This window comes from Taurulus bubalis (assembly GCF_910589615.1).
Source record: "Taurulus bubalis genome assembly, chromosome: 5".
NCBI classification, from domain to species: Eukaryota; Metazoa; Chordata; class Actinopteri; order Perciformes; family Cottidae; genus Taurulus; species Taurulus bubalis.
Genome location: NC_136593.1, coordinates 27,163,643 through 27,188,549, shown reverse-complemented (window position 1 = coordinate 27,188,549; position 24,907 = coordinate 27,163,643). Strand labels below are relative to the sequence as shown.

At 40.6% G+C, this 24,907-nt stretch overlaps 3 protein-coding genes across 3 annotated transcripts; 2 read left to right on the top strand and 1 right to left on the bottom strand.

Annotated features, from left to right (window-relative positions):
• Window positions 1-945: 945 nt before the first annotated feature.
• Window positions 946-9,972, top strand: npepl1 (aminopeptidase like 1; the record flags this gene model as incomplete). The annotated part of the gene is made up of 12 exons (XM_079217794.1): window positions 946-1,095; window positions 2,413-2,598; window positions 3,896-4,066; window positions 4,155-4,244; window positions 4,350-4,431; window positions 4,893-5,035; window positions 5,760-5,837; window positions 5,929-6,029; window positions 6,131-6,254; window positions 6,364-6,540; window positions 7,631-7,741; window positions 9,697-9,972. The coding sequence occupies 12 exons, from the start codon at window positions 946-948 to the stop codon at window positions 9,853-9,855; spliced, it is 1,572 nt and encodes a 523-aa protein (XP_079073920.1). The 3' UTR covers window positions 9,856-9,972.
• A 1,345-nt stretch (window positions 9,973-11,317) lies between these two features.
• Window positions 11,318-16,818, top strand: ctsz (cathepsin Z). The gene is made up of 6 exons (XM_079218118.1): window positions 11,318-11,471; window positions 13,078-13,241; window positions 14,295-14,474; window positions 14,560-14,710; window positions 14,879-15,041; window positions 16,253-16,818. The coding sequence occupies exons 1-6, from the start codon at window positions 11,347-11,349 to the stop codon at window positions 16,376-16,378; spliced, it is 909 nt and encodes a 302-aa protein (XP_079074244.1). The 5' UTR covers window positions 11,318-11,346; the 3' UTR covers window positions 16,379-16,818.
• A 373-nt stretch (window positions 16,819-17,191) lies between these two features.
• Window positions 17,192-24,082, bottom strand: nelfcd (negative elongation factor complex member C/D; the record flags this gene model as incomplete). The annotated part of the gene is made up of 15 exons (XM_079218824.1): window positions 17,192-17,518; window positions 17,738-17,867; window positions 18,452-18,592; window positions 18,686-18,781; window positions 18,864-18,978; window positions 19,560-19,699; window positions 19,901-20,035; window positions 20,118-20,283; window positions 20,492-20,622; window positions 21,570-21,722; window positions 22,699-22,806; window positions 22,948-23,057; window positions 23,177-23,286; window positions 23,369-23,475; window positions 23,993-24,082. 15 exons carry the CDS (start codon window positions 24,080-24,082, stop codon window positions 17,484-17,486), a joined length of 1,767 nt encoding a protein of 588 aa, XP_079074950.1. The 3' UTR covers window positions 17,192-17,483.
• Between the last annotated feature and the right edge of the window lie 825 nt (window positions 24,083-24,907).

Sequence of the window (24,907 nt, the reverse complement as noted above, 5' to 3'; positions counted from 1 at the left end):
GTCAGCCGAGACTTGTGTTATCAGTGTTTGAAAATAAAAAGTGATATTGAGCCATCCCTACTAATTATTGCTGTATATGTGATACTGAAGGAATGCACTAAGGAAGGTGACATAAAAGTAACACAACAAACCAGCTTACAGGGCTTGTAAACTAAGAAACCACTTTGATTCCCCCCCAAACTGAGTTGTTGAACACATTTGCAAGTTACAAATATGAAAAACAGCAAATACTTACGGCTACAATTAAAATAACTAGAGGAACGAACCCATCTGGACGCTTAACATTTATTGAAAACTAACATGACTAACTAAAACATGAGAATATTTGCTTGAATTAATATGTATTCCATTAATATGTGTTGTAATAATATATGGTATTATTACAGTTAATCAAACATGAACAGATAATTTCACACTTGATTGTTTGGACTCCTGTCACTCCACATGTTAAATGTGCACCACGAGTTACAGAAAGTTGTAGGCTACTTTAAAAGAGCCATGGTTAAGATAAGATAAAATAATCCTGTATTAGTCCCGCAGTGGGGAAATTGCATGATTACAGCAGCCTTGCACACAAGAGAGACACATGGTAAGAAAAAATGTATAGTCCAGTAGCAAAATACAGTAGCAATTTTAAATTAAATATGCAGATGTAATAAAAAGTATATAAAAGTACTTAAATGTATTTATATTACACCAGATGAGTGCAATCAAAGTGTCCACATTGTAGTATAATTAACGTAAAGACAGAACCGGATGTTATATAATTGTGATTAATGAGGTAAAGTTATTAAACAATATTTTCAAGAAAGGAGAAAAGATGTATCGTGTAGTTCTCGCAGGTCACCGATAGAGGCAGCAGTGAACGACAGCGGCTCGTGCACTTAACCGTGCCCGTCTCACACGCCGAGAGCTGTCTGTCTCTCCGTCTGTCTGGTGTCAAAGATGGCGAACGTGCTGCTGGAGTTTAAGGCTTCAGCCGGTGACTGCGAGCCGCAGAGTCGCCCTGTCCTGATTATCGGACAGCAGACCAGCCTGCAGAAAGTCGGATGGAGCCAAGTGAAAGGAAAGCTGCAGCCGGTCGTCAGCAAAGAGGTAAATATCCTGAAGTATTAAGACATATTCTTTAGGGACAGCTAACGTTAAGCTAAGCTAACACCAGTAGCGCTAGCTAACGTTAAATGAATGTATGCTAGCTAACGTGGAATGAATGAGCTAGCTAGTTCCATATATATAGCATAAGTGATCATATATGAAGTAAGACTGAACCAATAGCAGTTAATTCACTTCTCATGGCACAATGTAACGTTCACTATTTATACAATTGGTGGTCGTTGAGGTTTTAGAGTTGTTATTATTTGGAGTTATTAGTCTTAAACTTGGTGGCATCCAGTTCCTGTAACTAGCTCAACATGCTAATCGGACTAAATGCTAAATACTCTTCTCACGGTAGCTAATGGAGGGTCTGGCAAACCTTCCCTTGACCTCAGACTCTCAAGTCTTTCTTATCTAGACCGACTGCCATCTTTGCACAACCATCTCAAGGAAAGCTTCTCAATATCCCCTGTCAATCATTAACCAGTATAACTGTTCTTCCTGTCGGGATCTAGTTTGTCCACATGGTCAAAGGTCTTTTCCACACTTTTTACACACAAGCTGAAAATTGGGACACTGTCTGCGAACTTGGTTGACACTTTGAAGAATCACATTTTTTAAAACAAATCCTCACATTCCAGCTGCTTTTGGTAAATTTATCAGCATTCATCAAGAGTGAGAGTTCCCTGCCTTCCACACAAAAAAAAGACAAAAAAGAAAGACGCTCAAAATATAAGCAGGCATCTATATAAATGTGTATTCTTTTAATCAAACTATTGTCTCATTCATTTAAGGTTTACTGTATGCTTTGGAATTCTCATTGTTAGTTTAAATACTCAATTTTCTCACTTTCATGTCTACACCGAGATTTCACTAAATGTTTGGTCATGGAAATTTGTTTTAAAGTCATAGAAATCTGTTGGTCAAAATGTGTACGAACCCTGTGCAGATGATGCTAACCTCGCTAACAAGTTAGCTTCAAATACACAAATTAGAGTCTACTAGGATTTATTATTTTCGTTATCAAGATGAATGTGCTTAATACTGTCAGAGTAGTTTTGTCTTCAAAAGTGGTTTAAAGAAAATACCCCATGCATTTTTTCAAAGCCAGAGGTGACGACTTCAACTTGCTTTTATTGTCTGACAAAGTCTGAAGTGCAAATATATTCAGTTTACGATCCTACAAAAAGCAGCAAATCCACGCATTTGAGGTGTGAACGGTTTTGCTTGATAAGTGATTTAAACAAATCGGTTGAAGTATTTCAGCTCTACTCCATCGTGAATCTAAAATGTCAGTTTTCTTTCATGTTTTCTCAGATCTGGCAGGCCGCCCTGAGTGGTTTGAACCCGAACCCCACAGACAGCTGCCCTCTGTACCTCAACCATGCCGTGGTGGCCGCTCTGCCTTCACGGGTCAGCCGGCACAACAGCCAGTCTTCTGCCAACTTTGTGTCCCGTCTGGTCCGTTCCTGCCTTCCTGGAGGGAACAACCGCTGCATTGTGGTCCGTATCTTCAGTTTAGTAGTTCTCGACTGTAACATGTTAGCGCATACTATTTTTTTTTTTTTTGGATGCCTGGTGTAGCCTCCGTTAGAATTCAGTTCAACAACTTCTCTCGTTCTCTTAATTCATTTCCTCTGATCACAAGCAAAGTAACAAGCGCTGCAATCGTGATAGCAGGGAGTCGTCCAGTCAACACGCAGGTTGACCGTCCAAAAAACACCCGAACAGCCGGAAGTTTGGCTCTTTAATACACGGTTTCCGTCATGAACCTCTAACATTTAATTGGCTCTAACCTGTCTAATGCCGTGTTCACACAAACAGTTGCGAATTTTCGCAACGCCACTTCGCCTATATCGCGCCGCAGGTGAAAAATTCGCTCTATGTGCTTAATCCGTTTTTTTGCAACCATCGCTGGGGAAAGGGGGCGGGGCTTATCTCCTGTCTTGAAAACATTTACTATTTCCTTCATCCACCAGGTAAATAACCACTAGTTCTGCTTTATGCTTGTTGAGGAAGTCCCACACACGTGGGAACATCAACCGCCCCGTGTCTGGGTTCATAATATTATCCGTAGTCGCACACAGCTCCGACTCCTCCAGGACGAGTGTGTGTGAATGAAGCCGCTTCCAGCGCTCCTTCAGCGGGCCAGCAGTTTCATTCAGTAACGGCGGTGATGCCGGGTGGAGCTTCTCAACGCTGATTGGCTTTCGCAACTCCGCGTCATGCGAATTATTCGCTGGAGTTGAAATATTTGAACGCCGGCGGAAAAGCGGAGTTGCGAATATTCGCAACGCCGTTTCGCCTCTATCGCGACGCCCGGCGAAAAATCCGCTTTTTCGCAACCTAACGCGGCTGTGCATTGATTTAACATGTAATCTGGACGCGCGAATATTTCGCAACTGTTTTGGTGTGAACACGGCATAAGAGGAGGAGAATCGTGTCCTCATCTTTTCTCACAAGGCTGGAATGTGCAACAACCAGTCTGCTTCCCTAATGTCGTTGTACTGATAAACAGGTTGTTGTAAACGGGTGTTGTAGTGCAAAGCGTGGAATAACAATGATAATATTTGTTAAACTGACCTCGCATAACCTGAACTTTCATAGACTTGAAAAATAATGAAGAATATCTACAGAATATAATGATTTATATTATCAAACACGATAGTTAATAGATGTGGAGTATATTTCATTTTCATTTCCACCTTCAAAAGTGCACCTTCAGGAGCACTTTTGAATTAAGGGGTCATGAAGTGGAAAGACATCTTGTGGCTGACATGAGTGTTTCTTTCATCTCCAGATGGTGTGTGAGCGATCAGAAGTGTTTGCGTCCTCCTGTGCCATTGCCAGGGCTTTCCCCATTTTCTCTCGCCGCACTTCATCTTCGCGCAGGGCGGAGAAGAAACACGTCACCGTGGAGATTGTGGTCGTCGGGCAAGAGAGCAGTTCTCTTAGTGTCGCAGAACTTGAGGTATGTGTTTAGAAATAGCATGTTGTTAAACATCTGTTGGTCATGTGCGCTGCAGTCGGCCGTAGCTGAACGCTTTTCTTCTGTTCAGTGTCTCTCCAACGCTGCTCATGGAGTGCGGATGGCAGCTCGGATTGTGGACACGCCATGCAATGAGATGAATACAGATCACTTCCTAGATGTAAGTGAGACCTTTTCTCTTTTGTAAATGTTGTTGATCCTACGGTCGCACGGTTCCAGTCATTTTGCTGCAGCCCCCCGTCACCGACGATCATTGCGGTTTCAGGAGATCAAGGCTGTGGGAGCTGAACTTGGAATAACTCCAGTGATCATCCGTGGAGAGGATCTGAAAAAAAGAGGATTTGGAGGTCTGTAGATGTCTCTTATGTCTGACTATTTTGACAACCTGCTTTTTCGAAAACCGATTCAGATTTACTGTATTTGGCCTTGTTGATTAAAAAAAAAAAGAAGTTCTCACAAAATTGCCAACAGTCGCTTAAAAACAAAAGAGGAGTATGCAGCTAAGTGTGCTCAAAAAGTGTATTTTCTGGTGAGGAGCTTCAGTTGATAACTTCCGTTATTCTATTATCCAAACCACTTATCTAGTTAGGGGTGCTGGCGTATAGTGTAATGAACATAAAAATGAAATATCTTTGCATAGAACCAGTCTGAAATCCTAACTCGCTGTGATTGTATTACACTTTGCCTCAACATCTTAATTAAAGCCAGTGTAACTTTATCCTTGATATTAACATTATTTATAAAATACTTATGTTCCAGATTGATCTTTGGTGGTTACGATTATTTTTCTGTCTCTGTACCCTGTCAGGTATTTATGGCGTCGGCAAGGCGGCAGAGCATCCTCCTGCATTAGCAGTCCTGAGCCACAAACCAGATGGTGCAACCCAAACCATCGCGTGGGTGGGCAAGGGCATCGTGTATGACACTGGAGGACTCAGCATCAAGGGAAAGGTGTGTTTCCTATGCAGCCTTTAAAAAAAAAAAAAGGTTTTATCATGCTAATGTCTTGGGGAAAATCACTGCAATAATTATCTAGTTCAATTAAATCTAAAGATCATTCTTGGGTTTTAGCTCTCAGCTTTCAGCGAAGAATAACTTTAGATTTTGACTGCAGATGTGACTGGTGTCTTATTTAATGTTTGCAATTTAGGAGATATCAGGCAGTAAAGCACATTCATGCATGTTTAAATACATTTATTTCACTTGTATGGTGCATTTAGTCACTTAATCCTGGTGTTATCTTCATTAAACTGTCAACTGTATTTTACTGGGGTAATCTGCTTCACTCAAACAAACAGAAGTGTAAAGCATTGTGTGCTCCAAAATGTGTTGTTGTACCTCTCAATTTGATCATATAGACTGAAATAATGTTACGGCTTCAACCACACGACATCTTCTGTGTTCACCGGCTGCGCCACAAGGCGTTTTGCCCCGTTCACTGTCCACCATCGAACACGCACGCTGGGAAACCCCTGATCTGTTAATCTTTAAGCCTGTTTTCTGTAATCTTTTAACATGTAGTTGCAATTGCATGCACATAGAAAGATAGAGCTCACTTATCATGCATGGACATGGTTTAAAAACAGCTTTCTGACTGAAGCATTGGAGTGACATCAGAGATCAAATTTCCTTCCATCACATGTAAATATGTTTTTTCTTTTTTTTTTAAATCTAGACCTCAATGCCAGGGATGAAGAGAGACTGTGGTGGAGCTGCTGCCATTTTGGGAGCTTTCAGTGCAACTATTAAACAGGTGAGTTTTTGGATTAACCCCCAGCAGCTGCCACCTCCGATTCTCTGCAGAAGATGGTTGTTTTAATCAGACTCTCATCTGTTTGCTCCAGGGCTTTAAGGATAACCTCCATGCAGTGTTTTGCCTCGCAGAGAATTCAGTTGGACCCACAGCCACACGACCTGATGATATCCACACGCTCTACTCTGGAAAGTGAGACTCTCTTTGATGATGATAATAATGTGTGCGATTTCAAAAGGAAGGTGGGCAGCGGTATAAACAAACTAATGTCATTTGTGTGTTTTATTCTCAAGGACTGTGGAGATCAATAACACTGATGCAGAGGGCAGACTGGTGCTGGCTGATGGAGTGGTGTATGCCAGCAAAGACCTGTCGGCTGATATTATTCTGGACATGGCCACACTGACGGGGGCGCAGGTATTTATTTTTTCCCAATAGATAGGATTTTATTATTAACACAGCCCCTGACAGGACGAGAACCAACTTTTCTTTGTATCTGAAATGTCTTTTTGTTTCTGTTGCGCAGGGGATCTCCACGGGGAAGTTCCACGCAGCCGTGATGACGAACAGCGAGCAGTGGGAGGTCGCGTGTGTGCGCGCCGGCCGCAGCAGCGGAGACCTCGCTCACCCTCTGGTCTACTGCCCCGAGCTGCACTTCAGCGAGTTCAACTCCGCCATGGCTGACATGAAGAACTCTGTGGCAGTGAGTGGCAAACTATAAGTTCCTCTAAACCAAATGGTTTAACACGGCCTGCACGATGAGAGGAAAATCAGCAATTTGCGATAATATTGTTGAATATGACGTCATGACTTGAGATGAATTAACAAATATGTAAGCGTCGGCTTGATTGTCCTTTGAGTTCAGAACCCAATTAGATATTAATATTTTATATGTAACTAGGCAAAATGTTTCCAGAGCAGAAACATTACATTTGCAAAGTCACTATATAAACTCATTACATTGCATCTATTCTTCATGACAGTAGTGAAAGGATAACACGAAGGCTCCTTAGTCTGCATTAAGCGCCAACAGCTTCATCACCTTGTCATCAGCAGCACATCACTGCTGCATTCCTTCCCATCCTCCCTTTACCACTAGTAAGTAGTGTAACTACACTGCTTACTAGCAGGTGCTTCACGAAGAGGCGACTCAACAAACTAGCGTCCAGTTGTTTGAAACCGTTCGCTAGTAGCCTGTGCTGGCTGTAGTTGTGTAAAACTGTATTGGTGGATGAGCGACTGCAAACAGGGCAGATTTAGAATATTGCTTTTCTTCATGTTTACATCATGTTTATGCTTGTTGGGAAGATGCTTCAGATTGATCATTAATACTGCGGTCTTTTGCCCCCGGGCCTGTTTAATACCACCTTTTGGTAACCGTCTCTAAATATTTATTTATTTTTAATTCATCACGTTACAGGCCATTTTATTTTTTTTGCCGTGTGTTTATCACTCCATTGTATATATTGCAAGTGACAATGAAAATGAAATTCATCATTCAGCACTACTTTTCTGACGCTTGTTCTTTTACATTTCCCAATGCAGTAGCTCAGTGTACCTGCATCTCCTTTTTTATAGTTTGACATAGTGCTTGGTTCATTAAATGTCAGCACAGGCTTTTGCCTCTTGGCTGCTCCAATGTAAAGATTTGCTTGAATTGCTGAAGTTTTGATTTGCAGTAAATCTGCAACAAATGGTAGTGTATAGATTACTTAGTATTTCAAGTATAATTTGTTTAAGGACTGATGTTGTAATGTACTTTGCTGATCTTGGTCATGCTTTTGTTTTGGTAGGACCGGGAGAACGCCCAGAGCTCCTGTGCTGGCCTCTTTATCGGTTCCCACTTGGGCTTTGACTGGCCTGGTGTCTGGGTCCATGTTGACATCGCCTCTCCTGTCCATTCAGTGAGTAACTAGGGGTTTGGTGTTGCTGATAGATATTATGCAAAGCAGCACTCAGACTTTTTACCCTGGAGCAAGTCATGACTAGGGATGGGTGTCGTTTGGGTTTTTTCCGATACCGGTGCTAAACCGATACTTTTAAAACGATACCGGTGCCTGAACCGATACTTTTTTATTGCCAAGGCAATTTTTTTTCTTCAAATTGAACAATATATTCACTGTTTAAAGTATACTATAGATGTAAGTACATACAAAACACGCTTCAAACTACAGCTTCAAACCTTTTAACTTCAAAATATAAAAATATATATTTAAAAAAAGAACAGACACAAGCACCAGGTGGCCTGATGGGACCGTGTGCAACAGAACTCAGACACTGTTGGATCCTGAAACTGCTGCTTTACTGGACTATCAACTGGAGAGATTTGTTCCAGCAAGCCGAGGACGGACGTTCAAAAGCTCGTGTGTGTGTGTGTGTGTGTGTGTGTGTGTGTGTGTGTGAGCGCTGGAAGCCCCGCCCCCTTGAGCCCCGCCCCCTCGAGCCCCGCTCTGCATGCAGGCGGACAGAGAGCAGAGCAGCGAGTGAGCTCTGATCCGCGCTATTTTAATAATCGTTTTTAATGTGCGAGCACTGCGCTACCTTTTTAGTATCTATATACCGTGCAACTTTACAGAGTAGTGTATAAAAAAAAGTATTTAAATCGGCTCAGGCACCGGAAGGAAGCACCGAAATCTGCGTTGCTTTTCGGTCCGGTAGGTACCGGCCGTGTTGGAACCGGTGCCATATTGGCACCGGTTCCAACACGGCACCGGTTCTCGGTACCCAACCCTAGTCATGACGTGATTTTAGTATCATATACTATAATTTGTATTGCTCCTTTCATAAAAGAAATGCAGCAGAACGCTTTTCAATAAGGGGAAATGGACATGATACTGTGGAGGTTAACAGTCTCATTGTCTCAAAGCTAATAAGATCATTCTTTATTTGTGGACATGTGTAGGATTACAGCATAGTTGACAGTGCAAACAAACAAGAGACATGGGTAGAAAAACAAGATCAGGTATAATAAATACGTAATCACACAGTAACGGTATAATGAGTAATAAACTCTAGAAAAACACAACTAGGATATGACTGAATGGTTGAATAACTTGACACCCTTTCAGTCCAGTATTGACTATAACCAGAGACTGAAGAAGAGTCAGCAGAATGTAAGCAAGTTGGCAACATCGCTATGAAGCCTAGCATCTCATCTTGGCTTCACTAAAACTTCTATTGATCATTAAAGGATAGATCCATAGTTTTTCTAGTCTGTTTTATAAGAGTAGTCAGCTGCCAACATGATCACTAAAGCAAGTGTTTCATGCTGTCTTAAAGATCTGTTTTTAATGCAAGTGATGTGGGACAAAATCCACAATTTTTGCTCTGCAGAAAATCAATTAAAAGTTGTCTGTTGTACAGAAACTCACTGTCAGTAATATCTATATAAACCTCAACTTCTTTGTCTATTCTGAAACTTGTCGCTGCTTTTTAAGGAAGAAAAAGCAGCGTGACTGCTTTGTGACTTACAATTGCGCAATTACACCTTGTGTATACTTTTAATTCGAAATCCTCTTTACAACTTTCCTGCAGGTGTCAGGATTGTGTCTATTCATGTAACAAAAAATTGTCCTGGTCTTGTAGTTCAGCTCATAAAAGATATGTAAAATAATAACTTGACTGGGCTGAAGTCCAAGTGTATACAAGCATCTACTTGTTATCACGAGTTCAGTGTTTTGTCTCAGAAATGATTCAACAACTTCCCTGTCGCAACATTTGAGGATTGGTTTTAGACCAAACATCGTCTCATGTTTCAGTCGCATTGACTCTGACTGGGAAGGATACCTTGAGAAGATAACTGCAGAGTTAGTTTACGGTAATGACGCTTGAATCTGACCCTTGTTTTCTGTGTCTGCAGGGAGAGCGCGCCACAGGGTTTGGCGTTGCTCTGCTAATGGCCCTGTTTGGTCAGGCTTCAGATGACTCCATGCTGAACCAAGTGTCTCCTCTGGGCGCCGCCGAAAACATGTTGGGAGACCAGATGGAGCGGGACTGCAAGAGACGAAGACTGGTGTAGAATACACACCGGTTTACCTCCAGGCCGCTGAAGAAAGTGCTCATCCAGTTAGCTCAAGGATTTTAAACTGGGTTCCAACTTCTTGTGTTTGATAAATCTCACTGAATAAATCTGTCAATCAACAGAACCATGTGTGTTTATCCTGTATTTGATCAAACGTTGGACCTCATTTGTCATCATGACTTGGCACTTGCTGCCTCCATAGCTTCTCCATTTTATTTTTAGCTACTCTTGATGAAGAAGCATTGATTATTATGACATATCGTTGATGCATTATTGCAAATCAAGGCTCATAGCAGACATGATGTTTTTTGTGTGAAAAATACTGGATTGGGATCATTAAAGCTAGTTTTCTTTTTTGGTGACCACTGCATATAGTTGGTTTGTCTGATCTCGGGACCAAACTGCTGTGTAAGTGCTTACTGTTCATAATTTGACTGTCAGATGCAAGCGCACAATGGTTGGTCAGCATAAAATAAACAAGATGTCAACTGTAAGAATTAGACAGATTCCAGCTCAAGTATGATGTTACGCCACCTTTTGTGATCGTCATCTATTCCTTTATGTAGTAAAACGCTGACAAAAGTATCTTAAGTCGAAGGCTGCAAAGGGGATTTTTGGAGACGTCATCATCTGAGTTCAGCAGCAAAAGTTATTAAGTGGACCCTAAATTCAGTTTCCTCGGTCAATAAGTAACTTGCACACCTTGCAAGTTGTATTGCACTTAAAATCAATGCCAGTACGTCATCACATGACCACATGGACATAATAACATCATTCCATTTGCCAGATTTCCCTCTTCAGGTCTTATGAACAGCCAACATCTGTCTGCCATTAGTTGCATGTTTAGAGTTGGCATCAGCCTTAAATAAAACTGTAATTCTGAGCATTATTGCAAGCAGTTGCATGGTGACCGTTATGGGGTTTTAAGATACTATTGGGGATACAAATCTTGATAATGGCTTATCACCCAAGAACAGTGATCAGGAACATTAACCGTACTCTTAAGGTGACACTAATGATCAACTCAAACTGCAGTGGGTTTGCAAAGATGTGCAATTGATTCAATTCAGTTCATTTTGTATAGCCCAAAACGGATCAGGAAGAACTCTCCCCCAAAAAATGACAAGACAACAATGCAATATGTTGCATTATATTGGATTTCATGTCTATTTTCCATTTGTATTAGTCTAGTCCCCATTCTTTAAAAGTGATAGAATGGGTTGCCGGTGAAGGTTTTGGAAAATTCCAAGTATATTGAATGTACAGTCGTTCCGTGTGTCCTCCATAGCCGGCATGGTTTCTCTTCAGGACTTCTTGTGACTTCCTAGTCAAACATGTGATTTACTGGTCACGTGACTAGTCTCTGCACTGATTTGTCTAAACGCAGACGCACCGGAGTTCAGTCCGTCTCTGCTGACCTCCCTCTCTCTCCTCTCCTCCTGAACGATACTTTATTTTTTAAAGCAAAGTTGTACAGTCAACCTTAAGATGTCTGGGTCCGGTTTACTGGTCCTGTTTTCGGTCGTGCTGTCCGGTGTGAGCGGCGGAGTGTTTTTCAACCAGAAGCAGCCGTGCTACGTCCGCAGCCCGAGGAGAGACGGCTTCGGGCTGATGTAAGTAAACATATTGAGTTGAAAAAACAAGGTTGAGAAGAACCAACATGTTAGCGGCGGGAAACGTCTATTTAAAGCAGAATTAGAGAGCTAACGTTAGCTGTAGATGGTCGTGACGACTGGAGTTAGTTTTGGTTTAGAATGTCTTTCCTGTATTTGTTAAGACTTGCGGGAAAACGCAACTATTATTACTCTATAAATCACGTTATTATTCTAAAAATCACGTTATTACCATATATAAACACGTTATTACTCTATAAACCACGTTATTAGTCTATAAATCACGTTATTATTCTAAAAATCACGTTATTACCATATATAAACACGTTATTACTCTATAAACCACGTTATTAGTCTATAAATCACGTTATTATTCTAAAAATCACGTTATTTCTCTATAAACCACGTTATTAGTCTATAAATCACGTTATTATTCTAAAAATCACGTTATTACCATATATAAACACGTTATTACTCTATAAACCACGTTATTAGTCTATAAATCACGTTATTATTCTAAAAATCACGTTATTACTCTATAAACCACGTTATTAGTCTAAAACTCACGTTATTACCATATATAAATCACGTTATTACTCTATAAACCACGTTATTAGTCTAAAACTCACGTTATTACCATATATAAATCACGTTATTACTCTATAAACCACGTTATTAGTCTAAAAATCACGTTATTACCATATATAAATCACGTTATTACTCTATAAACCACGTTATTACTCTATAAACCACGTTATTAGTCTATAAATCACGGGGCTTAGTGAACTACACAAGCAGGAAACTGCTGTGTAAATCCCCCGCAGTTCAATAATCAACACTGACTCATTCATACAAAATGCTTTGGTAAAACAAAGCAAATATATCACATTTAATGTTACTAGTTTAGTGTTTCAGCCAATTAAATGACAGCATCTTGTCTCGAGGCTCGAAGGCGCATTGGAAAACGTGGAAATGCTTTTTTCTCTCTTCTGGGCGACGAACATAGTATAGCTAATAATACAAATACGTTTTCAAATATATTGTGCAAGATATTTTTTTCGTATTGGTGTTGACAATTTTGACTTTCCCAAACTTTGGTCGTGACTACTCCCTATTGACCCTATGCAAACCTACGCCCTATTGACCCTATGCAAACCTACGCCCTTGGTTGATAGTCCGAGATAGGGCGAGGGCGAGGCTCTGAATCACTAGTAGCCACCTGCAGGGAAATTTAGTGTTTTTTGTGCAGTTGGTATCCCAACATATCCAATACTGTACATATTATGGGGAAGAATACTAAAGTTTAAGATGAATATCAGGATCAGCTTGGATTTTAATGTGTATATTGTTAAGTACAGTACAGTATTATATAGATTTAAAAAATCTGTTTATGAAATATCATCTACAGCTAAAAGGATTAGTTGATTACATGATGAGTGGATCTGCATATATTTTGATCATCAAACTAATGCAATGCCATTTTTAAAGCATACATTTACAATACTCGTATTATTCCAATCCAGACTTAATACTTTTTGGGGCATTTTTAAATAATTAAAATAAACATGCTGCTGCAGTAATGTATGTATCACCTGTCCGTTCACAGGACCGCTCCTCGTCCTCATGAGTATTTAAACATTTCTGAATTGCCCAAATCATGGGACTGGAGGAACATCAATGGCACCAACTTTATGAGCACGACCCGCAACCAGCACATCCCCCAGTACTGTGGCTCCTGCTGGGCCCACGGCAGCACCAGCGCCATGGCAGGTACGAGCCAGCAAAGCCTTTACGGGACGTTTCATCATCGTAGTTTGGGGACGCCGTTGAACCGCAGGTCCTCACCTGACTGTTCAGACAGATTTTTATAGGCAGGGAGTTGCACTTCCTCTTTGTACAGAAGTGAGAACTAACTGGTCGAGCTGCCTCTACGTCTCAGCACCAGCTGCAGCCTTTCTGGAGTGAATTTCTTCACATTTTGCACAAACGTCCTCTTGGCACAGATAGAACTTTATTTGCATTGTTCTAACAAAGTGATTGCCCATTTTATTTGTTTTTGTCTGATGGAGCAATCTGTTTTGCAATTTTCTTTATTCTATTATTTGAAAAAGCACAGATGGAGGAGTCACAAAAGATTGTTATTTCAATAAAAATTCAGCATGGATCATTTTGTGGCGGTGGAGCACGAAAATGTTTCTTCATCCAAAGTGGGGCGTGACAGTATGTTTGAGAACCACTGTACTAGTGTGTGATGAAAAATGTCATACAAAAACAATCGTATAGCATGTCAAAAAAAGTAATGATATAGTATACTATTGGACCTTTTTCAAGAGGTACAAATCTTAATTATAGTATAGTACCTCAGGAAAAAAGTCATGGATGAGTATACCATAAAATAATATTTAAGAAAGTCATCAAATAAATGAAGTCATAGTATATAGTTCCATAAAAGCCATAGTGTGCTATAAAAATCACAATGAAGTCATGAAAGTGTAATAATAGTATGCCATCAAAAGATCATAGTAAAGTGTAAAAAAACAAACCATAAGTCAATAGTGTCATTTAAAAGTCATTGTATAGTCTTTTTAGTAAAAAAAATGTTTTTTAAGTCAGGTCAAGTGTCATTAAAAGTCATAAAATGCCAAAGTAAAGTCTGTTATAACAAAGTTGTAGTAAAATGTGTCAGAAGAAAATCATAGTAAAGGTTGTCATACATGTGATGACATGAAAGTCATAATGTACCATAAAAATCCCAATAAAAGTCATGAAAAAGCGATTATATAGTGTGCCATAAAAACATCACGCTCTGGTTTCTCTCCTCAGATCGCATCAACATCAAGAGGAAAGGGGCGTGGCCTTCTTCCTATCTCTCCGTCCAGCATGTGATCGACTGTGCCGATGCCGGCAGTTGCCATGGAGGAGATCATAGCGGAGTTTGGGAGTACGCCAACACACACGGGATCCCAGATGAGACCTGCAACAACTACCAGGCTAAAGACCAGAGTAGGTGAACTTCAGTGCACAAAGTAATGGTGACAATCACGGACCCCGTCTCATTCTTCAGCATGTTCTGTGTCCCTCTCTAAAGAATGCAAACCTTTCAATGAATGTGGCACCTGCACCACCTTTGACGTGTGCAATATTGTGAAGAACTACACGCTGTGGAAAGTGGGAGATTTTGGAGACGTCAGCGGGAGGGAGAAGATGATGGCGGAGATCTACGCAAGAGGACCAATCAGGTTTGTGCCTTTTTTTTGGTTGAGAGCAGTTGGCAGTCGCTTTGTAACTCATGTGTTAGACTGCTGTGGAACATTTGATTATCTTACATCCATGTCTTCATTCCAGAGCAGCTCGACACTTTATGATTTCACCTTTACCAAGTACTCTGTGGTGTTTCTTTTCTCCAGCTGTGGGATCATGGCCACAGACAAACTGGATGCCTACACTGGAGGCGTCTACTCTGAATACCAGGAGGACCCGTCCATCAATCACATTGTGTCCGTGGCCGGGTGGGGAGTGGAAGACGACGTTGAATACTGGATCGTACGTAACTCCTGGGGAGAGCCGTGGGTAAGTCTTTATCAAACAATAAATACCCTGCTTCCAGACAGACAACTTGCAGCGAGTCGTTTTCATTCCGTTTACAAAAACATGTGAAAACTCTTTTAAAGTCAAGAACAAATATCATAGTTTTTATTTATTAAGTTTAAGTAGTTTTTATTTATTAAGGCAGGGGTCGGCAACCCGCGGCTCCGGAGCCGCATGCGTCCGCTAGTAAAGACGGATCCTCCTCCTCCGTTTGCGGTGCTCCAAAAGTCTGGCGTAGTGAGGACGTTGAAAATGTAAAACTCACGTGAAGAGGAAAGGTATCGAACCTGCTACCTCGTGGTTACAGGACAAACACTTTACCACATGAGCCACACATATAGACAGTATTCAAGGTCCGCATAGTTGTGATTTTAATGGACCTCAATGTAGCCGACACATGACTAATTTTTGTTTGATAGTTATAAATAGAATAGCAATACAATGTCAAAATGTGTCTTTATTCCTGTTCTATAATTTCATAAATACAACAAACTATAGTTTTTTGTATATATAATATGACTATATATAAAACATCAGAAGCTGTGATATCCAATAACTTTTGCGGCTCCAGACAATTTTTTGGGGGTGGAAAAAAGGGCAAAATGGCTCTTTGGATAGGAAAGGTTGCTGACCCCTGTATTAAGCGCTTAACATTCATAATCTCCAGCCCCATGTCAAAGCTTTCAAATACTGCTTAACATTGCAATTCCCTAAGTAAGAGGTGACATCTTCAAAGTTATTTAACTTACAATCACATAAAACAAAGACAGCCAGCAAATCCTCACAATTTACCCTTTGCTAAGCCCCGCTGCTACTGCATCAAGCCATCAGAGCTACAATACCAAAGAGCCCACACTGTAACTAACTGCATTCCCTGAATGAAGATTATCTTATTTTTTTCAAAGAACAGAAAAGCAATGTGAACGAGAAGCTACTTTAACACTAGTTAATGAGATGCTAACGTGCCCTGCTCATATTATTAGCACTACGCTGGTACACAACACTTCACCATTACTAGCTCAAAATCTATAAAACCTAAAGTCTAAAAATTAAGAATTGCTAGTAGTCTATGGAGCAGAGCCATGAAGTTGTCGTAGCTAGCAGATGCTCTGCTGTGATTGGCCAGTCTGCATTGAAAAGGCAGGACACAGATAAGGAGTCAATTAATTAATTAATCTCCCTTATTCCCCCAGGGTGAGAAGGGCTGGCTGAGGATTGTGAGCAGTGCCTACAAGGGAGGAAGTGGAAGCACATACAACCTGGCGCTGGAGGAGGACTGCATGTACGGAGACCCCGTTGTCCCCAAAGCCTACCTGTAGAGGACCGCTGCCCCCGGTGGCAGAGGTTGTTACTGCACTGCTTTTCTTTTAATAACTATTAGGAATAAGGGAATAAGTTCAGATTTATATGAGAGAACTATTTTTTAAACAGGGTCAAATCAGACCTGCTTGAATCAATGGAAATAATTTTTATAATTACATTTTTCAATGCAAACTGACTCAGCCAAAGAACAGTTAATAATTTGTCCTGCACTGCTGTGACACTGAATGTCTTCAGTGTGTGGCATTATTGTGTTTACAATATTGCGCCTCACCCTGTTGAAAGAAATGATCAACTTTAAAGTGTGCCTTACATGCACTGGCAGCCAAACTGTTATTTTATTTTTGTGTTCACACTTATCTACACATCAGAAATTCTAGATCAATTGCAATCTTTGTTTTGTCGACAATAAACACAACAATTAAAAGTGATGCTCAACACAAAATCTACCCTTTGACTTTGAATCCCTGCGCCTGAAACATGCTGTAAAAAGCTCCCTATGGTGACATGATTATATAGTTTGCTGCATGTGCCCGTTGCATTTGCTGTCAACTAGCTCTGTACTGTGCAGAAAACTCGTCTGATGTTGCTCTGTATGTTATGTGAGGTTTCAGATCTTTATAAATATTCATTGGCATCAGATATGATAGATGCAACATGGCTCTTACACGTGTGAAGTTTTAGAAGACTGCTGCGCTTTTGACCTGTTGCATGTTTCACAAACTTTGATAGTCATGTCTAATTGCAGGACCGCTCTCATTTATGCTCTTTCTTAGTGACGTTAATGATGAAAAAAAAAAAAATGCAAGAAAGCACATATTCAGGTTTTTATTTAAAAACCACTTGAATCAACATAAAAATATAGAAAATCAAATATACAGGTGAAAAAAGGAAACGTTTAGCTGCATCTTCAGAGGCTTTTCCTTCAACCAGTCGGTCTACTTACTGTACTTTTGCCTGTTTGTTGCCTCAATAGAAACAAATCGTTCATTGGTCATACGGAACAGTCCATCCGAAGCCATGCGCTTCAACATCAAGCAGAGCGTTTGGTGATCACAGATCTTCTTTCTCTTCTTCTTGGTACAATCTCCAACATGTTCACTGTCAGTTTATCATGATGAAGTTTGACTTGCAATGAGCTGAGAAAAAAAAAAAAAAAGACAGAGAATTAATTACCAACATGTTTCTGAAGAAAGTTTACAAATTACAAATACGCAAAACGAATATGATTGAGTCAGTATTGGTCATGTTCATGCATAAAAACTACTGGCCAGACTTCATCACAATACTGTAAACTTTAGCTATCGCTCCAGTACGGCATGATCGTCCCGACATAGAAAGGTAAGCACGTCGTTTACCAATGAACTCGGCTACAGGGTCGTGTTCTCCCTCTGTGCGGATGGTTCCTGCGATGCTGTCGTTCTCCAGGATGGGCAAGAAGAGCTGAACAAAGTCTGACGTGTAGGGCGGCGCGATCACATCCAGCACCTTAAAAAGAGAACCATTTAAGTTGAATTACTTAAGTTACAAATGATTTAAGATGCCGTTAAACATTCCAGTTTTCAATTAATACCACCTGACTAACATTAAGACTGCAATGACTTTTATTTGGCCACTTTGGAGCAGCAGAAATAAGTTGTGAACACGACGTTGAGCTACCTAACTCTTAAGTTAAGTTCAAACTTGCTTATTTACAGATTCAAAAGTTATGGAAGCAACATGATTATTCATCTGGAGTTAATGATTGATGCATTTAAGAACAGTATTTACTCTTTTAGCTGTTTTTCTCTCTACAAACTCTTGAAAGATTGCTAAATGCTCTGATGTCTACCAGCTAATTGCTAACTTTAAGGTGTTTTCATTTAATTTCTCAAGTTATTATATATGTTTAGGTGAGCAAAGCTGAAATCAAAGCATCTTAGATTGATGAGTGTATAAAACATAGTTTAAAACTTCAGGATCTGCAGGCACCCTGTACCTTCTGGGATGGAGGAAAATACTCAAAGTTATGTACGTAAACCAGAGTTCACTTTAGCTCTTGAACACTCATCAAGATCAGAAGAAGCAGTTACCTCAGTGACAAAATATCTAATGAGAGAGATGTCCGTGTTGAGTTTCTCCAGACACTTGTGAATGTAGCCAACGACAGGCAGGACGTAGCCACGGCTCAGCAGATGAACCATTCGGTCTAGCAGAGTCTTCTTCAACTCCAGCTGAGGGGGAAATGACACCAACACACCGTCAGCTGAGAGGTTGCACAGTTGCAGGATACTGAAATAAGAAGCGTTACAGTAACGCAAACAGACCTGCTCCATGACGTCCAGCTGAGAGTGCTCCGTCTCAAAAAGCTTGATGAGCAGCTGGAGCACCTGCGGGTGCAGCAGCTGGTGACACGTACAGATCTGTGTGGAGGAAGCGTTCATTTTGAAGTTAACTGCCGTCTCAAAGACTGAAAATGTAAAGTTTAAATCTGAAATGTTGTACCTCGTCCAGCAAAGCTAAATGCACTGGAGTGTGGTCTGTCTGCAGCTGGAAGTACCGCGGCTCAGACACCGTCCAGTCCACCCATTTCAAAACCCCCATAGCAACTACTGGAAACCTGAATCCAAACAAACAGGAAGTGAGAAGGGCTGGCGGTCGAACCTCAATCAGTTTTAAATACAACATAAAAGGGTAAGTGGTAACTGACAGGTGTTGAAAACTGACAAGCCGTCACATTTTTGTGTCAATTTAAATCAGACATCATTCATTTTTTGTTTTATTTAGTTGGTTTGCAAATAGTCTCATTTTATTAAACAGTATACTTGTTTAACTCAAAGTAAATTCAATATATACTTATATCAGCCTTATCTGAGTACCCATGTTCAATGAAAAGCACCTGGGTGATTATTACAGAAATCTTCACTACATTCCCTCCCAAACGTGGAGTATTATATTTATATCTTATATTTCAGATCAGCTAGTTATCACTTCAATTTCTTTATGAACTTCAAATTTCAGTATTTCTTTTCCCCAGTATTGACAATCCCATCAAATTGTATTCATTCATGTTTTCCCTTTTACAACCATCAACAAAGCCACCATTATAAACATGTTTCTCATCATCTAGAACACCTCCCTCTATTAAAACAACAACAACTTCCAGGCTTTTGAGGAACGAGATCTTGGTCGTCTACTCACCGGATGCACTGGTACAAAGTGCCGAGTTCAGCCACCAGCTCTGTGGCTCCTTTGTTCTCGTTGCAGCACAGGTTGTGCACAGTCTCTATGGCCTTGGACGTCGACTTCAGCTCATCTTTATTAATGTTGACTCGCTTGTTCTGGGGTTAAACAGAAAGAAAAGGCGTAAAGAAGGTGAAACCGGGAGGTATAAAGAAGCCAAATGAGCATGGGAATTATGTATGTAAATAAGTACTTCATTTAGTTGAACAACCAACTTTTTGTGTCCAACTTATTCGACATGATGCAGACACACACACACACACACACACACACACACACACACAAGCTGCTCTCTGTACCTTTTTCCACGTTTCAACCACACTGGCAGCGTAGGCCAAGATGTGAATGTATTTGTGTTTATGGTCTTGGTTTATCTTTGATCCCGGCTTAAACAGTGACTGCATGAACAAGTCCAGAAAGGCAGGCACTCTGATCTAAAGACAAGAAAGATAAATATGTCAGCACCTCATCGAGCATGTAGTGGATACGACAGGGTCACAGATGCTCCGTCCTCACCAGCTCCACGGGCGGCGGGTCCATGCTGCTGAACATCTTGAACAGAACGGTGATATCTGCAGGATTCAGGGCTCCTTTAGACAACATGGCGCCCAGCGCCTGGCAGGCTCGAGGGTAGGCTGCTGCTGTGCCGAGCGCGAGGGTTATCTGACTGGCGTCGTGGCCTCTGCGACATAAACCACAACCACAGAGTTGATGCCACAACCACAGAGCAGATTTCATCATGATTTAAGTGGTTCCTGGTTGTATTTAGCAAAGTCATCCACATAGCGCAGCCATTTCGCTCCTGTGGCCATTATCAGTAATGCTCACCACATGATCACTTTTGATCGATCTTTATCTTCAGGGCGAGATTCTGATGAACACAAAGTTACCTCTCGTGCGCTGACTTCTGCACCTCCTGGCCGATTCTTCGGACAGCGGAGCCGCCTTGTTCCTCCTGAGAGAGGATGGACATCATCGCCTGGGCAAAGAGGTAGGTGTGCTCGCCGTGACACACCATCTTCTGCAGGAGAGACGAGGACAACTCTTCTGAACAACTGGGCAAAGATTGTCACATGCCACAAACGGAGGGACAGAAAATCACCTTTACCGACTCACTTTTACGTAACTTGGTGTTAATATAAACACAGATAGGTAAATAATAATAATTAAAAAAAGTAAACGCTGTTCTTACTCGTTTCGTCAGATAGCACAACGATCCAAAATGGAGAGATTCAATTTACAACTATATCAAATTTATCAATAAGAATAATCGTACGATCGTCTCTAAATATCAATCAGGCCAGGGTTCAACGTTAATGTTCCCCAAAGTCAAATTTTACATGTCTTATAGAAATGTTTGTATTTATTAGAGGTGATAAAATAACATACGTTGTCATGTGTAATCTCTAAATGAATCAGGATTTTGACCACATTCAACTAAACTCCTAATAATTGAAACGTTCGCTTGCGATTCAGCTGATGAACTTCATCTTCACCCCATTTTCTCGCAAGAGCCCGAGTGTTACTGTGCATGTGCAACTCTCAAAAGAGAGGAGGAGGAAGCCAGATGTCTGACTCCGGAGCTGCTTCTATCATCAGCGCCAGCAAAAACGATGCGTTTACTTCCTGTTTGATTAGAAAAGGAAGTTGCTAGATTTACATTAGCAAAGTGGCATTTTACTTGCATCGGACTATCTGTATTGTTAATCCCTATGATGTAGTAAAAGAACTGCAAGGTACTGAAGTAAAATATAAAGTTTTTCATATTCATAAAAAAAATCCAATTTCATGATAATGTGAATGGTTGTCTGTCCTGTGATAGCCAGGATGTACCTATATGGTTTGATATTTAAAAAAAACAAAAAACATCCATCTATCCATCAAAATATTAAACCACATACAAAAAAAAAATAATAATAATATTTCATAGCACCATGGTTAATGAAACAGAGAAGCTAACAGACTCACAGCAAATTCTGGCAGGTTCTTCTCCAGGTTTTCTTCTCCTCCATCCAACAGCGTGGCCAAAGATGTCCTCAATACTCTGGAGAAAACCTCCAGCTGCTGACACGCTGTGGACACACTGGTGATCTCACCCTGGTATCCTGCATCTGAAATAAGCTGAACACACACAACGTATATGTGATTCAATTCAATTCAGTTTATTTTATATAGCCCAACATCACAAATACAAGTTTGCCTCGGAGGGCTTTACAATCTGTACACATGACATCCCTGTCCCGGGACCTCACATCGGATCAGGAAAAACTCCCCCAATAAAGATAGTAAAAACCCTTCCACAGGGAGAAAAGGGGAAGAAACCTGAGGGAGAGCAACAGAGGAGGATCCCTCTCCCCGGATGGATAGAAGCAATAGAAAAATTATTCATATAATGAATTATATATTATTTAAAGTGATGCGCGCGCCCCCCCCCCCACACACACACACACACACAACGGATTAACTGCAAATTAATGTATTTTGCCGTTTGCTACTGTCAACTTAATGAGTACTCATGATGCCAATCGCATGTGCCAAATTATTGAATAAAAATAAAAACTTTACTTTGCTCAACTTTACAAAACATAAAAAGGAGGCTCTGCACTTCTACGTATTGATCCAAACAAACTATTAATGAGTTTAATGTGTCAATTGTTCATTAGTCTATAATGTCAAAAACAACAGCCAATGCCCATCACAAGTTACCAGAGTACAAATCTTAAAATTGCTACTTTTTCTTTAAAAAAAAAAAGATTAAATAATTCAGTGATATGAAACTTTAAAAACATTTTCAATGAGCAAACCCTTTAGTAGATTTAATTTGAAATGTCCATCACAAATTTTTCAGCGATTAGCACTAACTTATTTTCTATTTATCTGATGAAATAAAATAATAACTTGCTTGCCTTAATTCTTACTTTTACAGCAAATTACTAAAAGAGATCACAATATTGGTTACTTGAAATACTTCATATTGACTCCTTCCACTCTAAAGCATAACTACGTGTCCTGAACGTCTTTACTACTACTTCTACTTCTACTACTACTACTACTACTACTACTACTACTACTACCACCACCACCATTTCCACCGTACCTTTACAGTGAAGTTGAGCATCAGGCAGTCTGGATGAGCCTCTGCCAGCTTATAGAAAAGATCTCTCCACGTAGTGTGTGCTATCATCTGCTCGAGCCAAGCAGGAGTCTGAAAACACAAAAGACTGCATTGGTTTGGTTTCACTAACTGTAGATGTAAACATGACAAATAAATATGTTCGCAAAACATGTTTAGTATTTGTGATCACTGGCATTTGTTAAATTACAACCTAGTGTTTAGAAATCTCACCTCTCCCTCAACAGTGAAAATGGAATCAGCTTTTTGGGGGTCAAAGTGTTTTATCAGGAGACTTTTGAGATGATTTTCTACTCGCTCTTGGACCTGAGCAGGCTCTACACCTGCAGTCACCATAAAGAAATGACAGATTAATGAACAGTCACCAATGGGACATGGTAACGATCAAACCAATGATTCCAAGATAAGAAAACATTGCAGGATCCTGTAGTTTTCCACCTACCCATCTGGATGAGCCACTCTGCCAGCAGGTTAACAGTCTGAGCCACAGCAGAGTAGTTTTCCGAGAGAAGCTGGATGACGTGTTCTGGAGAGCCACCCGATTGGAAATACCTGCAAGAAAAATATGGTTTCTATCATCAAATGCTCATTCTCATATTCAAATGTTGATGCTTGTAAAGAGGCACATGCTTACGTTTTAAGGGTGTTGAAAATAGCAGGCTCCATGATGTAATCCCTGCTGGAGAATTTCTGAAGGCAATCTTCCTGGATTTTGCCATCATTCTCCCCTTCCACATAATCCTGCACAAAGGATACAGACACATGTGTTTATGTTTCTTTACTATATACAATTTTCACACTATTAGATGCATGTGACTGATTGAGTGTAAACACACTAAAATGTAGATGAAAGCTCTGTGTTACAGCTCAATAAATTACTATATGGGGTCCTTCTTCACGTCCTTTCTAATTGAATGCATGTGTGCTCCATAAAAGGTGGTTAAATAAAAGCAAATCTCATTTGGCTTCTGCAGCAGACCGTCAGAGGTTTACATGAACAGCCTACCTCCCGTATAAGTGAGCGTAGTAACATTTAACGTGCAACTTTAACCTCCATGTCCACAAGCTGTGACGTCAGCTAGCCTGTCAGTTACCTGGCTAACGGAGCCGCTAACATGCACAGATTAAACCACGCGGACCAGATGTGTGGACACAACGATGTCTCTGGACATCAGCTGTGTACAACTACAACTAAGAGAATGCTTCTTAGCTAGCTACCTAACGTTAGAGTCCGAGCAGCAACAAGTCGTCATCTCACCATGGGACCTTCCCCCGTGCCTTCCCAGTCTCCGCCGCCGCCTCCGCCGCCGCCGCTACTGCCACCTCCACTGTAATATTCCTCGTCCATGATGGCGGGAGAGGAGTAGCGTTGCACTAGCTACAAGACCCCAGCTGTGCGTTTTAAATCTTGACTTGACTTTGTTTTACCACTGAGCAGCTAGCATGGTTAGCTAACAACCGCTAACAACATCAGGAGGAAAATGGCGAGTCGGTGAGCGGCAGGCCACGCCCCCTATCACGCGAGTCTGCTGCCCTGGGTTTGGCCTGTCAGGCACAATGTGTTAAGTTTAAATGGGTCGAACCTAATAAAATAAATAATGAATTCACCTCTTTTACGTGATTAACGTTTAATCTGGCGGTAAAAATGACAGGTCTAAAGACTTAAAAATCAATACATATATTTGAGATGTACTCTTATTTAACTTATATTTGTATATATACTGGAATAATTAGTGTAAAAATACCAACAGTTTTCACCCATAGGAACACCTGGCTGAAACTAAATAAAGGTTTATGTGATCTAGCTACCTCACGGATATAAACGGGTCGGACAAAATAACAGATATAACCATACAGGATTGTTAGACCACTATGAACTATAAATCATCAATAAAGGGATTTGCATAATCACTTTATTTGTTGTATTGGATGACTGTATTGTATTACTATTGCTCAAAGTAAGTGTCTCGACTGCTCAATTGAGACCATAAAGATAAGTAAGATAAGATAGGCAAAACACATTTAAATCATTGCGACCGTTTACAATAGATTGAAAAGAATATTAGTCGTATGACAGGACACAGCTATTACATAACATGATGGTAAACTTAGTCACTGAGTGATCTTTGCTGCCCGTCCCTCTGTCTCTGCACCCAGAGGGCCTGCAGATACC